The 16,531-nt window shown below is 48.7% G+C and overlaps 1 protein-coding gene across 6 annotated transcripts in view; it reads right to left on the reverse strand.

Moving 5' to 3' along the window:
* Positions 1-16,531, reverse strand: part of specc1 (sperm antigen with calponin homology and coiled-coil domains 1) — a 60,228-nt gene that overhangs the window by 3,375 nt on the left and 40,322 nt on the right. For 5 of the 6 annotated variants that reach the window (XM_067256834.1, XM_067256836.1, XM_067256838.1 and 2 more), the window contains 7 exons: positions 13,072-13,235; positions 12,497-12,597; positions 12,259-12,331; positions 10,620-10,761; positions 9,202-9,304; positions 2,474-2,590; positions 884-943 (listed from right to left, as the gene is read on the reverse strand). In XM_067256834.1, coding sequence (XP_067112935.1) covers positions 884-943; positions 2,474-2,590; positions 9,202-9,304; positions 10,620-10,761; positions 12,259-12,331; positions 12,497-12,597; positions 13,072-13,235 — 760 coding nt within the window. Of the gene's footprint in view, positions 1-883; positions 944-2,473; positions 2,591-9,201; positions 9,305-10,619; positions 10,762-12,258; positions 12,332-12,496; positions 12,598-13,071; positions 13,236-14,107; positions 15,927-16,531 lie in introns of those variants that run through there. The other variant, XM_067256840.1, reaches the window with a different exon arrangement.

The following is a 16,531-nucleotide window of genomic DNA, read 5'->3' on the forward strand; positions in this document are numbered from 1 at the left end:
GACTGGCCAAGGACATCCTTATGTCCAAAAAATACTACATGTCTGGAATAGTTTCTGTGGTTAGGATAGTGAGTATACGTGTGTATTGTATAAGTGTGGTGTGTGAGCTCAAGAGGCACTTGTTCCGGGAGTACAACGGCACTTAGGAATGCTTGGCTGGACCTGATGTTAGTTTCCTCCAGGATCACAATGACTCTTATTGAGAGACTTGTTGCTCTTGTTGGTTAGTTGTAACGGTTTCAAATTCTTGTACTCTCTGTGAAATATTTTACTGTTGATTGTTTTTTCTACAGGTACACTCTTGCACTCTTGTGGGGAGTTTCATGTTGTTCAATTGTAACTTGTTTAACTGCATGCTCTTATGGTTCTTCCATTTGGCACTTATTTGGTTTTCCACAATGTATGCTTCATGTTTTGGCTGCTCGCAATGTTTGGGGCTATCTCGTTGTTATGATCAGTGACCTATGCTCTTTTGTAAAGCTCTCTCTTGGAAGTCGCTTTGGATAAAAGCGTCTGCTAAATGCATAAATGTAAATGTAATATGTGTGTAATGTCTATGTGGGGTGTGTCTGTGGATGTGTGTAAACGCAGCAGCATCTTGCAGGCCTGGCTGTGTTGCGTGGCAGTTGGGTTAGTCTCTATAGATGATCAACATGACTTAAAACGGACTTGTTTACTGGATACTTGAATATTCATCAGCATAAGAAAGAAAAAAAATCCCGCCTGGAATATATGAGCATGAAACGTGTATAAACTGGGAAAGGATGACTGCACTTCTGTGTGGACGACCACAAATGCGGGCCTGGTGTGTGTGGCTGGATGGTATCGCTGTGTTTCTCCTGCTTCTCTGGTGTCAGGGGGGCTCTGGAGGAAGGAGACTCACCAGGGAGGGCTTGATGCCGATGCTCTCCGCCGCCTGGAATGCCAGAGCCAGATTCCGACCCTGAGGAAACACAAACAGGGCTGCCATGCTCCGCCATAACACACACACACAACCTCGCCTTCCTCCTCTTCCTCCCACACATCTCTCTCTCCTCCCCAACGACGGAGAGCCCCCCAGACAGCAACAAACAACACATAGATCTCCCCGAATACACCAATAAACCCCAGGTCACCCAGGTCCTAACCCCATATGGACCAGGCCCAAACATCTGTCTGTCTGCGGGGTAGTAGTGGTGGTGGTGGTTGGGGGGTGGGGGGGGGGGGGGAGGGGGTACAGCTACAGAAGTTCCTGATCTCTCTGAGATCCAGTCACCCAGACCATCAAAGTAGCCGTCTTTGGCAGCCGCACCTATTAAAGGGGAGACTGCTTCTTTTAGACATCTTCCAATCGTCTGACAACGCTGTGAAGGCCATGTTTTAACCCGAGGTTTGTACAGTTCTAAGGTGTCAGATAATAGCAACGTCTGCCATGTTAACACTACCAGAACATTCCGCGTTGGGGTCGAGCAGCCCTCGCCGCCTGGATCGTGGAGTGGGAGTAAGCAGACGTGATACCAGGAAGTTCAGAGGCTCCCAGGAAGGAGCCATCTAGCCCTGCTGTCAGGACCTGCTGTGGGGAGTCACTCAGCACAATGTATGGAAGCCAACACAGTCCTGCTGAATAATTCACGAGGACGAGCTTGACGGGTGGCTTTGTCTCGTATCAGGACAGAGACGACGCCCCCCCCCCACCCCCCCTGCATCCCCCCCCCCCTCCCCCCAGCCTGCACCAGCACCGGCGCCAGCCCTCCTCGTTTATCACCCTGGCTCTGAGGTGGAGTCCGCTGGGCTTTGTTGGCAGGCCTCCTCTACATCCCTCCATGCTGCCCTCCCGTCAGTTCACGACTGGAAATGTCCAGACGCTGAACTCATCCCCAATGACAGATGGTTCGTCGTCTCAAACGATCTTGCTGAGTGGATGCAGGATGCTTCTTTACCCTGTGAGTTCCTCAATTTCCCCCCCCCCCAAAAAGATTGTGAAGAACCGCGTGCAGAAGAGGAGATAGCGCGGGTGCTTGGGTGCGGCCGCCCCAGGGCCCTGTGCCAAGTAGGGGCTCCTCAAACCGATATTCCGTCACTTGACAAGAACGCAAAACACTACATTCCAAGCAGACACGTCGCTGTCAATCAGCTGTCGCTGTCCGTGGTGTTGAAACATTTTTACTTGACTGGCAAACTGTTGTTTTCTTTGTTCGTCAATACAAACTTGTAATTTTGTTTTGCTTTTATTTGTGTTTGACTTTTCTTTGTGTTTTATTTGACATACTTGGCTCAACAAGTGACACATTATAACATATGCATTCATCAGCTATTTTACTGTTGTTTTTTTACGGTTTTAATTTAAAAATGACTTGGAAGCAGAGGGCCCAGTGATGAAGCTCAGCCCTCACTGTTCTGACAGTCTAGCTCCGCCCCTGACTGTGTGTGTGTGTGTGTGTGTGTGTGTGTGTGTGTGGGGGGGGGGGTATTAGCAGACAGTACAGGATTCTACCTTGTCTTGACTGATGAGTTCCTGGTAAGGGATGTGGGCGGGCAGGTAGGTGTGCAGGAGGGCACAGAATGCCAGTCCATCACTCCAACTGCTGCTGAAGTTGGTCACATCTATGTTCTGGAAGAGACGGAGAGAGAGAGAGAGAGAGAGAGAGAGAGAGAGAGAGAGAGAGAGGGAGAGAGGGAGTGATGGATGGATGGAGGTAGGGAAAAACAGAGTCAAGTAAATAGATGGACAGATAAAAAGATAGATAGTACAAAAGGAGTGGAGGAGGGGGAGCGAGGCCACAGACAATGAGCTTCAGTACGCTACACTCTCGCTTGTTCCTCCTCCTGAGGAAAGTAATGGCCTGAACTAATGGCCTACTTAAGCATGCTTAGGACCAAGGATGGACATTAAACGGCTCACCAACGCATGTGAGCACAGGAAGCAAGTCACACAAATGAAAGCTAATGAGGTTCCAGCCTGCATCGACTACTAAGGCAAAGCAGATAGGCCGGGACACGTGTCCTTGGTTCACTTGCTTTGCGGCGAGATGAGGAGCTGCTCCAAGTGCTCCTTTAAAGCTCTTTTGTTTTGTCATCTCTCCACTTCCCGGTCTGAAATCTGCACAGTAGCACGTCCAGGATTCCAATGAGTATGAGTATGTGCGTGTGTGTGCATCTAAAGACCACCACCCCATACACACCGTTGAGGGTGTGTGACCAGAAGACAGAGCCTGTTGTCTCCCCACACCCTCTCCAGACCTTTATCATGCGTCGGGGGGGTCTCTGTAGGATACACAGCTATTTCCTGTGTCTTTCCCTTCCATGTGCTGCCAGAGGAGACTTTGGGAACAGGGACCCCGGCCAGGAGAAGGCTCTCCTGGGAACGTCCCTCGCCCCCCCCCCCCCGTAGACCAGACACCCCATTACTCCTTTTGGATTGGCTTTCATCCATTCCCCTCAGGGTGACCCCCCCTGTCGCTTGGCCGGTCCCCCCACGGGCTGCCATGGCCAGGTCAGGGAGTCCACAACCCTGCGCAGAGGGTTCCCAGATCCACCACTGTCCTGACCAGATGCTGCTCGGTCTAGTTCAAGGGAAAAGAACAACAAACTGAACAACTGCTTCTGACCTGTGAAGTAAACAATACTGTAGTGGCACGGGACTTGTAAAAAAAAAAAAAAAAAAAAAAAAACCAGGCAGCTTATTGTCAGTATTGTGATGATAAGCCAATCCAATCAGAGAGAGAGAGAGAGAGTGGGACAGAGAGAGAGAGAGTGAGAGAGAATCTCCCTTCCACTCAGCCCAGGGTGACAGGAACGGTGGGGCAGACCGGTAGCACAGTCCAGGTCCGATGCAACGTGGGATGTGTAATCTCTCCCCAGCCTGCAGGACATGCCCTGCTATGTAGGCGGACATTCCTCACATACTTCCTGTATCTTTCTCCTGGGTGGATGGACTGACTGCAGCTCAAGACCACAGGAACACAATCACACGGACACACAGATCCACACACACAGAACAGGGACTGACTAACAGACAATGGCACACAAGCTGGCCAGCGAGGAAGAGAAGGGATGACTGACAGGGAGGGGGGGGGTTGTGCTGGGCGGGGGGGGGGGGGGGGGGGGGGGGGGCTGTTTCGACGAGCCTGGACACACATCCTGGTCTGGCCCGACCCTGTGGGCGTGTTGGAGGGGGAGGAGGGGAAGGGCAGCCATGAATGCTGGAACAACAGCAGACAGCTACAGAGCCCTGGGAGCTGGCTCGGAAAAGCAAACACAGCATCAAGCGACAGGAAACGTCTCGCTCCGCACAAAAGGCAGAGCTCGGCTGCCTGATAGAACCAGAGAGACACAGGGAGAGACAGAGAGAGACAGAGAGAGTCCGATTGCCAGAGAACGAGACGGAACCAAACGTTTATTGCCAATGCTGTACATCGCCAAGCCAGCTGGAGATAACATCTACGGTAACTAAGGTGTCATCAAGCACCACCGCTGGTCTCTACAATACCACCATAACTGAACAAACACGAGAGGCTACCAGCTGTCCTCAACCGCCCATCAGCGTAGAAGCATATCCAGCCACACAAAGTGAATTTTCCTGTGCTTTAACAGCATTTTGTAAGTGAACCCGTGACTGGTATAAAGTAAGTAGATGTGGTCTGAGGCTGGAGTATGGGAGTAAGCGTTCGGTGCGCCCAGTCGGTTATTTAACACATGACGGTGCTGAAGCCTTGACGGTGAGAGACTGGGGGGGAAGAATCACTGGTGCTGATTGAGACACTGGCAAGGCCTTTGGTGGGAGCACACTCTCACTCTCACTCTCTCTCTTCTCTCTCTCTCTCTCTCTCTCTCTCTCGGGCGATGATGTGAAGGGGAAAATACACATCCCACTCGATGACGGACTCACATCACACACATGGGCTGCAGGGTAGGACAGTGGAACACATACGGGAATAACACGTAATAACATGAACAGCATCCGTCCGCACACACACACACACACACACACACATACAGGCTAACTCGCACACACACACACATAGGCGCTGCACACACACCCGCTAAGGCTCACACACTGTAACGCGCGCGCATACACACACACGCGTTAACGCACACAGTGTTAAAACCCCATCAGTGTGGCCTGGTAAAGCAGGAAACAACAACAGAGTTAAGTGACAGATCAGCTCTCTCCCTCTCTCTCTCCCTCTCTCTCCCTCTCTCTCCCTCTCTCTCTCCCTCTCTCTCCCTCTCTCTCCCTACAGGAATAGAGGGGGGAACAACCCGGCAGAGCGGACGACGGAGAAGACGAAGAGGACAAAGACAGGAGTAGGGGGCAGTGACGGGCCACGCAGGGTGAGTCATCATCACGAGTCCCGACACGATGCAAGCCCTGGAAGGGACAGGACACCAACAGCCCCGGGCTGGTCCAGAAGAGCCAGGCAAGGTCACCTCGCTGGAGCTAACCAGAGGGCGCACCCAGAGCAGCCTGCACGAGCGCACGCAATTGCAGGAGGCCACAGGCCTCTCACACGCCTCGGAGCCCAGAGAGCTGGGGAGGTTCAGTTGAACAGGAGAGAGACAATCCGCTTGAATGTTCGGTTGAACATCCCCAGCTGAAAGGCGTCTGTGGCGAGGTCGCTTCCTGTCTCCCTTTATCCCTGGTGGTACTTGAACAGGAAAAGGGTTTTTCGGGGGAATTTTCTAGCGGAACGCATACCAACCCCCCCGATCCCCTCCTTCCAGGCAGTCTTGTGACATACATGTTATATATGTGAACACAGCCTCCCCCCCTCTCTCCTCCCCTGGTTTACAGTAAGTCCCTTCCTCGCATGGCGGGGGGCGCCCTGCCCCCCCCCACCTAGTACGGGTGTTTGTGTTTGTTTCCCAGAGAGGTCCGGATGAAGAGCTCCTCCTCTGACCCAGCTGAGACTGCGTCGCGACCAGACTCTCTCATTGTTCCCAACCTGAACAAACAGCGCTTTTATTTATGTTTTTCTTGTTTTGGTTAATTGAGAGAAAGAAAAAAAAAAACTTGCAGAGCCAACCTAAATAAGGACATCAAAGAGCAGGTGGGGGGAAAGGCAACAGAATGCAGTGGGAAACCGAGGCTATGATAAGGTAATGAGAAAAGCGAGGGGAAAACGGAACGCTACAACCGAAAAACACAACAACAAATCCATATCATCTCCCTGTTGGAGCCGAGATTCCACCGAATCGAATCTCAATCCCAAACAGTTCGTTAGTCATGCGTGTAGCGTCTCTGTGTTGACATGAGTGGATGATGTGACTCTCGGAGCGTCTCTGTGTGTGTGTGTGTCGGTTTCCTGTGGGAGATTCAGCAGCGGCTCCAGATCCCACCGGGGCTGGTCAATCACCCTCCTTCCTGAAGGATCGATCACCTCTTCCTCTGATAACCTGACATTTCACCCAGCCAGGTGTGTCAACAGTGATCCATTGTCATTCACCTCCACGCGCCGAGTTGTGCTGCTGCGCCAGTCCAAGCTCTTGTCTACCCTACCGCACGTGCTCTCCTCCTCACCATTACAACAGCAGCGTTCTGTGAGTAGAGTGTGTGGGTGTATGAGAGTGTGTGTTTTTGTGTGTGCGTGGGTGTTAACCACATTTACGTTTATTCCCAGAGGGGTCAAATCGATTAGTATTCCGAAGCCGACCGCTGGTACACATATCGACAGGTCTGAACACACACACACACACACACACACACACACACACATCAGGTCGGCCGTCGGCGTCAGCGAGCCATATTTGGGCAGATGGTATCCGGTGGGATGCGAGCGGACCGCCACGTACGCCCTCCCACACCATCGTTCGAAAGTCATCGAAGACACGTTTGGGGGATCGGCTGAAACGGATATCTGGATTCGACACTGAGCCGAGTGCTCTGCATCGCGGTTCCCTTTGGTGCTTTCTAACAAACTAATCCCCCTGCTGGATTACAAAGAGGCCCATAGTCCATGGCAGTTTAATTATGGGCTGGTTCGACCACAGGCTTTCCGACAGTAGAGCCACAGGGTGTAATAATAGTGCCAGCGGGCTCCCCCCCCGCCTCCCTCCTCTCAGGGAGAGCTGCCGTCAGAGACAGTGGCCATGACGGCTCCGCCGGGACACATTAGCACGATATACGAGTCAGTGCCCTGCCACCAACTCCAGCCCGCTCAATATTCATACAAGAACAGGGGCTGTTAATTACCTGCCCTCTTCAACCTGCAAATACATGAATTCAGAGATGGGAAAGTAGGTATTTTAACAGGGGGCGGGGGTGTGTGTGTGTGTGTGTGGAGATATCACCTTCTCACGATCAAATGAGGCGAGAAGGAATATAAAAGCCGAGCGCCGCAGACGAACGTGTAGGGGCCCCGCTAACCTTTCCGCAGCCCTGGCTGGGAGTGCGGGGAGCAGACGTTGTTCTGACGCACCTCCAGCCGCCTGCCGTCCCCCGGACGCCCACAGCCCAAGTGTCTGCGACAGTGCTGTCCATCTCCGGGACGTTAGCCAGCTAATTAGTGCTCGTCTCCCGGGAGTCCTGCCTGACGCACAGGCACCCTTGCCTGCCTCTGACCTTTTCCCCAGCCCAGATTAAGCTCAATTTGCGTCCCGTGTCCATCCACGGTAACCTTTTCCCCGGCCATATGATGTGAGGGGGCCTGTGGCCATATCTGTTCCTTCCCAGTAATGAACCCAGCAGACGCAGCCCCTGAGCTGGTTACTGTAACAACAACAACCCAATCCCCCCCCCCCACGCTCTAACCGTCTATGTTACAGTGAGAGAAGATGCCTGCATGTGCAGTCACACAGCCATCCAATCACGTGTCCGGGACCGAATCTCTGTAATCCAAATGATCTGGTTCGGATTAATGGGTGTTGAAGATATATTATTCCTTGGGTACATAAGAGGTCTGACAAGTCTGTTACTGATTAGGCGTGATTCCAAGAAAGAGAGGGCTGTCCTCACATTGGTGATTGATCCACCGCAAGTCTTAAAGTTCATTCTCCTGGATGATCGATTGATTACCAGAAAAAGGCTGTTAAACTGAAAATCTCGGGAGTATCTGACTGAAGTTCAAGGGACAAAAGGGGGTTGAGGGGGGGGGGGGGGGGTGTTCATATATAAGAGCAAGAACTATTCATTCCATAAAGTGAAAAATGTCCAGCTATTAGTTAAAGCCTCTTACTGCATTCCAGAACCTACAAAGTGACGTCCCGCTGTAGAGCTGAGTAGTGAAGGAGGCTCATGCTATACAGGAGGTTGTGAAGGAGGGTGACCTCCAAGCAGCACCATCCCAGTTCATGGTGAGGAGCCAGGCTATCGCTTGGTCAGATCTTTCCATCATACAGGGTTTGCCGCATCCTCACGAACAGCAGCAATGAATCAGAAATAATCCAGCGTTGCGACAGACTGGAAATACAGAGGTGACTCGAAGCACAAACACTGATTGGACGGCACATCCGATTGTTAAGGCTGCTAACGGCCAATAGGGTCAGCGCTGACGGAAGAGGTCCTCATCACCTTGTCTTTGTGCTCTGTCATGCTAGATACCCCCAGCCATCTGGACAGAGCCCAGACTTTGGATGCATGTTATGCCCAGGTTTGGGTGTTGCTGTTGGCTAGCACACCCCGCAGCGATGGAATGTCAGGGCTTTGGACAAACCCCATTCCTTGCTTTTTATTTACTGGCTGGAACCTTCGCTCCAGCTAAGGGCTTTAGCGCTAGTTAGCTTGGATGCTGGCTCTAATCTTAGTGAGTCTAATCTGCTGCGTAAACAGGCTATTACGCTACTTATGGGGCTGAACCAGGTGAACGTGAGCCCTCAGCTCGATGGGCACAATGACTTGAAAGGTGAAAAAAATGTGTTTTTGCTGTTAATCCATGTTGTTGCCTTGGACCTTGATTGAATCTTCTATACACAAGGGGAGGACAAATGAGGTGATGGTTAGTTTGTAAATACAACATAACGACTCAATGTCATGATGAATCTGAAATACGAGAAAGAGAGGGGGGGGGGAGTAGAGGGCAAAAGAGAGACAGAGACAGAATGAGAGGATGAGACAGACACAAAGAGAGTGAGTGAGATAGACACACACAGAAAGAGAGAGAGAGAGAGAGAGAGAGAGAGAGAGAGAGAGAGAGAGAGAGAGAGAGAGAGAGAGAGAGAGAGAGAGAGAGAGAATGAGCCATTTCGATTTTAAGAGGCTGTTGACCCCTGAGCCCTGACCCTTACCGGATAGCCTTCTGTTTTCTTCTGGCACCACTTCAGTAGAGCGTTCCTCTTAGATCCCCCATACTCCCGTGCTAGCGCAGCCAAGGGGTCTTTTCTTTCCACACTGTCACCAGGGACACACACCACAGCCACGGTCAGACAGGGAAACACTCATGGCATGTGTGTGTGTACGTGTGTGGGTGTGTGCGGAAGATATGCGAGTGTGCGTGAGTCCTCGTGTATCCCGTAACCATAACACTGTGATGTGATATTCCTGTGTATTCTATGGGGTGTTCCTCCCCTGGGAAAGGTCCATAACCAAAGCTAATCAGAGCTGGGTTTGCAGCTATGGGAAGGCTGGGAGCGCCATGGTCATTGCACTGAGAACGTTCAAGCACTCACTGCATGTGCTCAGGGCCTTGTTGACTTCTTTAATGGCCAGGCTGAGCCTCACTGTCTACGGACTGGTTAGCCATCGTGACCAAGCATGTTGTTGAAGACACTGTGGGTGGTACGACACACTGACAACACTTAGAACTCCAAACCAAACCAAACACTGGGAGTCTCGGAAAAGGTTGTGCTTTCGATCGTACATGTGATATGTGTGCGTGGTCGTTTGTTGGTCAGACCTCTGGGACAACTACAGCATAATCGCATTGCATGTTTGATTACGATTCAAGAAAAATAAATGGAAAAGATTTGCGCACATTTCTGTCTTCCAACTGTCCTTTCAGGACTGCATTTAGGAGTTGACTGGGGTTGAGATAATAGACAACTCCCATAAGGAAACATAACTGGATATAATTCAGTTCAATGTAGTTTCCAGTAACAAACACATCCCATTGTTTGTTTAATATTTCTTAAGGACCCTGCCAAGTTTACATGGAGAGCTCTTCTCTGAAACACTGTCCAGACACATCTGACTGGGGGAATTGTATAGCGAGCGAGCATCATAATGACCTCGGCCTGTAGTTTATCAGTGCGCTAAAAGCTGACAATTCGACTGAGAGTGCGTCACGAAAGTATCCTGTATGTGACGTGATGTTTCGAGAGAGGTCAACGACTGGGCCACAGTGTTCAAAAGAGTTCATCTCGATTGACTGTTGATTGATAGTGAAATAATAAGCGAGGCAATGCCATCGAATTTCATTTCATGCTAGGACTGGTAATGTAATTCCTTTCCGTCTGTTTCAGTTCCTCTTCAGCTCATCAATCTTGCACAGTATTGCCTTGCTGAAACAGCTGATATCTGAGTCAGCTCTCTGCCAAACACAATAGTGTGGGTGATGTACCTGAGCTAGCTATTAGCCTCGTCACATCTACCTGCACCTGAAGTAGCTGTTGGCCTTGTTGTATCTCCCTGCTGTATCTCCCTGCTGTATCTCCCTGCTGTATCTCCCTGTGTCTGAGCTAGCTGTATCTCCCTGCTGTATCTGTACCTGAGCTTGCTGTTGGCCTTGTTGTAGCTGTAGCAGCTGGGCCGGCTGAGGTTGGCGGGGGTCTTGATGACCGACTCCAGAGAGGGGCTCTTCCTCATCAGGCTGTTGGGCTTCATGTCATCCCCTCCACCCCCCAACTTATCTGAGGAGAGGGGAGGAGGGAAGGAAGGAGGGAGGAGGGGATGATAAGGATATGTTGGACAGAGGAATGGGGGGAGGGGGGGTGACAGAGGAGGGGTGGGAGGGACAGAAAGGAGAAGATAAACATGGCTGGCCCTTACGAAAAAAGAAGTATACTTCAAGTTTAATTTGTAAGTATACTTAAGTATAAACCAGCACAACAATGACAATTACCACGCAACAAAACACTACATTCTAAGCAGACACATTACAAAAACGAAATTAATGAAGTTACATTTGTATTTCGAACAAACTGCTAATTTATCAGCAACTTTTAACACTATTTACAGCCTTGCATCATGGGAATTGACCAGCCAATTAGCCACGCTATCTTCATTTTTTCAAGTCGTCATTTCATTCTTCAGTCAGTTTGACGGTATAACCTTCAAATGCATAACACAACCCTTCTGTCTGCTTCTTTCTCAAGTAGCTTTTTCGTTTTTTCCATTAATAATCCAATTGATAATTATTAGTATAAGAGTATAGGGCTTCAAAATGTTTTGGCAGTAATTAAGGTTACAGCTTCAGTAACAAAAAAGATTCAATGTGTAATGCATAATAGATTTTCTTAGACATGAATAATTATAATATACAAGATGGATCCACATTTTTTTACTTGTAATGTACTTTAAAAGTATTTTGACAGTTTTTGCTGTATAATAAAAGAAACGTATGAAAACGTATGTAAAATAAAACTTATATATATATATTTGATATACTTCTTAAAAGTATATCAAAAGTGAACTATTTTCAAAGCATAATTAAAAGTATATCAAAAGTGAACTATTTGCGAAGTATACTTCTTAAAAGTATATCAAAAGTGAACTTAAAGTGTACTATCCATATTTTTGGTAACTTATAGTATACTTTAATATACTTCTTTTTCGTAAGGGGGATATTATACTGGAACATTCCATCTTGTCGGTGTCTCTCTCACAGTACTCTGATTACTTTTCCGGGACCTTCTAGACCTGCACCAAAGACCAAGCTAAGTCAAATGACTTAGACACTGTGTATCTGGTGGTCTACTGCTTGGCTGGGTAACAAAAATAGCATAATGTGCTGAAACTTTTCATTAGTTGTCCTTTGTCCAAACACAAGTTGGATAGAATCAACTTTCTTCATTAGTTTCACTTAACAGTGACCACTTAAAGCCCTAAACAGACTAGACGTTTGAACAAGTAATTTTCCAGAGCGGTAAATCATAGTAGCGTCCTGTCCCTGTGGATTCATGAGAAAACCAAGATGGCCAACTACAGTGGAGGAAGTGGGGATGATCACACTGAGTAGAGCGCACACCAGAAAACCACAGAGAGAGCCAAAACTTCCACTGTACACAGTGCTGCTTGATTCTTACAACAGTTGCTTGTAACACAACACATGGCTGACAAACAGATGTAAGGAAAACAGATTGGCTGAAAGGGTGTCTGTTTGGATTAAACGAAAAGTCGCAGCTCACCTGGATGGGAAAATTCCCCGTGATTGATCCTTTTCTCCAGTGTCTTGGAGAGGGGTTTGATGTACGAATGTCTCTACAAAACAACAACAACAACAACAGCAGGCATTCAACATTAACATGAGCCCTCCTCATGACGAGAACGACTGGCATCTGAGTCATGTGTTATGCTATGACGTTTATTGGTAGGCTTGGGGGAGAGGCCCTGTGAGGCCGGCCCTGGGAGAAGAAGGGTCCGTACCTGGACGGGGGAGATGGCAGCGGCCGGGGCGCTGCGGACGGGGATGCCACTCAGGGGACTGCGCGGGGACGAGTGCATCTGGACCGAGTGCCCCGGACAGTCTGGAAGACACAGCAAAACACATCGGATGACGCGTCGCGGAGCACGGGACCGTTTCTCGGGTTGAAAAGATATTTGGGAGGAAAAAAAACGCATGTGGTTGGGCTTTCCCATGGCAGGCACCTGCCAATCTTAATTGAGTTGATATGGTGTATCGGGGGAGGGTTTGTGTCAACACCATGTGGTTTTCCTTCATTCCCCTTCCTCCACAGAATATCTGGAATTGTTTGCAACATCTCCCCCGTGATTCAACAGACCGGCCTCTCAAAATAAAAAACGTTTCCATCCCGCCGGCTGGACAGATCTACGGGGACCTCTGCCGCCCACGCAGCACAGCTCCGGGCAGCCACACAGACGACCTTCCGTGGCTTTAGCGGATTACATTACGTTAACCTTATGGTGACTGACAGCTGTTGTTCTCCTGAACAAAAACCCTGGCACGCTTGGTTGGTGTATATGTGTGCGCGTGTGCTCACTCTGCACAGCTGTGTCGAAGGACTTGATGAGGGACTTGACCGTGGCTCCCGGCTCCGACGTGGCGTTGCCGTCGGCGTCCGCGGGCGGGGTCTGGACGGCGCCGGTCGCACACCAATGAGGGCCGACGTCGGCGTCCGACGGACTCCCCTCGTCCAATCGCGTCCTGCAGGGGGGGGGGGGGGGCGAGAGAACGACACACCATCACCGTGTAGGAACACCCACGGGCAAGAGGAAGAACTGTGTGGAACCGGGCAGAGCTCACTCGCCCACATTTAACAGCGTGGTCTATGTCTAAGGAAACTCACGAAACATCCAACATTGCCACTAAGCAAGATAAGACATGCGTCTTATCTTGTTGCCGCCTCCAACCACCCCCAGCTTCCTCCTTTGGTTCTATCTTTACTATTTCAGGGGGGGGGGGGGGGGGGAGATGGAGATTGTATAGCTCTGTCGTCAATTGGGTATCTTTGACATGACGCCAAGACGTGCCATACTGTCAAAGTGTTGATGGGTATTTACTGCTTCGACGTGACCTGAGCCTACCTTCCAAAAACGAATGTTGACATGTACATTGTGCCAGAGTCTGTACAAACAATGCACACATTTCTTAACTCTCTTTTTGAACTCTTATCGCAAAGGCAATAGTTAACTAGCTGGATAATATCAAAACAATGGCTCAATCAATCTGACATAGCCAGCCAATGATGAGATGTTTGCTCAGTACATTGCCTGACCAGTGTAATATTTGCTCAACAGATAAAACCGAGGTTCTAGGCAGCATAATCAGATTACAACGTCAATAACCGCTAACCTGCCCTAATTTAGGATTAAGCGCTCGATAGGGTTCGGGGTACAAATGATTCTTCCCGACTCCTGCTGTAAACACCGGGATGCAGGTTATGAACTAGCGCGGACTGGCAGTGAGTGATGAAAGCTCGTCATTGATGGATGGGTAAGGGGATATGAGGTGAGGAATCTGACAAGGAAGCAGTACTCGTTTCACCGTCCAATGAGAGCAGACTCCAAACAAGCGTACACAAGCATGGCCAGACTGGAGTCAGTTCATTTATTGACTTACCAATGAACAAATACAAAAAGGTTGAACCAGACAAACACTGTACATTTACTATGTCTCTGGATAAACAGCATTGTATATTTTGATCGGTCACAGGCATACAACCAGACTCACTCAACCTACGAATAACTTAAAATAGTTGCACATTCACTGGGTAGTTGGATAAAGGGCTGAACTGCAGACAGATACAGGTTTAGCACATCATCTTTTCCAGGTGGTATTTTTGGCAACATCAAACCAACAGTCCTTAATGTTTGTCTCTGGTTGAGCATTATGGCTTTTGTAAGACTGCAGTAATATTATACGTCTCATTAAGGGGGAGTGATAATAACCTGAGATCGATAAGACCAGTGACCAGAGACCAGTAAGTCTCTGTGGAGGTTTATGGGCGACAATGATCAGATGTCTACCCTGAATAAGTGAGTAAATGGATCGTCCTGAAGGAGGGGTTGCTTTAGAACGAGCAGTAAAACATTCATAGTAAAAAGAAATACTACTACAGTTTCACCAGCTCTATGTGAACACACATTGTGAGTTGATAATGTTGATATCGAGGCACAGCTGTAAGTTTGAGGCAGTGATAACTGATTAGGCATCTACCACCACGGCTTCCATGTGTCTTCCTGAGTACTTGCGTACTTCCTGTGTTGCTATATGTGATATGTTACTGCAGCTCAGCATTTACCTCAAACGGGTGAGCATTTACAAAGAGTGGTTCAACACAACTCAGGTCCGGTGCAGAGGTAAATCTGACCAAGGAGCCCAGTTCATGAGCTGCTGGATTATTGGTTTATAGTGCCTCCTAGTGGTTCATAACAACATCACACTCACAGAACGACGTGGTGCAAATAACTTGTGGATAAAAGCGAAAGGCGGCTTGTTTTCTCCAACTAACTTACCACTGTACAACACCAAACATGTGTTTGCAAGGATAATCTCATAGAAGTGAAATTGTGTGGTCATTGAACTTCACGAAACGTAAACATTATTAAACCACTTAACAGATAGTGATTGTAACAGATAATCCAAACAGCCCATTACTGTAGGACAGAGATGAGGGGGAACATAGGTTTGTGAATAATGCAACTAGAAAACCTCTCTGGCGAAATGTATTATTATCTCTCAGTTGAAGTTCGGCCACAATATAGAGTTGAGGAGATATGTCAGGAAACAGACAGCTATTAGAAATGAATCCAAACGAGAAGCTATTTAAACTTGTTTAATCTAACTCCACTGTTCATATAACTGGCCAGCCTGTTGAGATAGCGAGACAACTCCTTTTGATAACAACTCTGATTCTCAGAGCTGTATGTGTAAACCCAGCAAGAGCTGCGTTTCACCAACTGCAGATTATTATGTTTCAATAAACAAATGATTATCTACCATGGCAATTTCAGCTGTTAAAAGGCAAATGAAAAAGACAGAAAAAACAAATGTGTCTGCAAACTGATCACTTCTCTTGACCGAAGGAAAAGATCGTCACAAACATTTGAGCAAATATGCAAATGACAAATACATTTTACTCCAAATATTTCCAAAAGGACCGCTTCACGAGTACAGTAAATCAGTGAATCCTGTCGGTTTGGGAATATACTGCATCGGTACTGGTCACCCTGGCAGGTGATCAGACCTTTCTATACGATGTGACGTTTAGCATGGTGGTACTGAGGGAAACAGATCAGTACAATAACACTGTGTTCATCTGGGCTCGGTGTGGCCGGTGTCTCCTACCGGCCCTCCACGGCAGTCTTGGTATCAAAACTGGCTCCAGGGCCGAGTCTGAAACAGAAGAACAAGACCTTGGTGAAGACCGATGGAAATATGAAAATAAACGAACCTCATGAAATCCATTTAGGGGCTGAATCTGTCATTGCTTGTCAACATTTCTACAGTCGTAGTGTATTGGAGTCACCGCATTCTATGACTACACCAATGCAGTCCTAACCCATGCATCTACGAGGGCCATCCAACCTGATCTTAAACAAGTCCTGTGTGTTCATATCTATGTGCGATCTGGATATAATCCTCCACCTGATCAAGCAGATGATTCAATAGCAAGAGAGCAAATCATCAGTCCTCATGCTGTATGGTGGACAAGTATCAGGTAGAGGAGTTATTCAAAACAACAACAGCAGGGGGCGCCGAGGATCTACAGTTTAGTAGCTGGAGTCAAGCAAAGCAAACCAAGTTCATCTCCCCTCACCCCCCCCCCACGGAAAATTAGATGAAAGGCATCTCTAGGTTTGGGAAGCCATCCAGTCAGACAGCCAGTCAGACAGACAAACAGATAGTCAGACAGATAGTCAGACAGATAGTCAGACAGACGGTCAGACAGCCAGTCAGACAGCCAGTCAGACAGCCAGTCAGACAGCCAGTCATGACAG

Source organism: Osmerus mordax, chromosome 19 (assembly GCF_038355195.1).
Source record: "Osmerus mordax isolate fOsmMor3 chromosome 19, fOsmMor3.pri, whole genome shotgun sequence".
In the NCBI taxonomy this organism is placed as follows: domain Eukaryota; kingdom Metazoa; phylum Chordata; class Actinopteri; order Osmeriformes; family Osmeridae; genus Osmerus; species Osmerus mordax.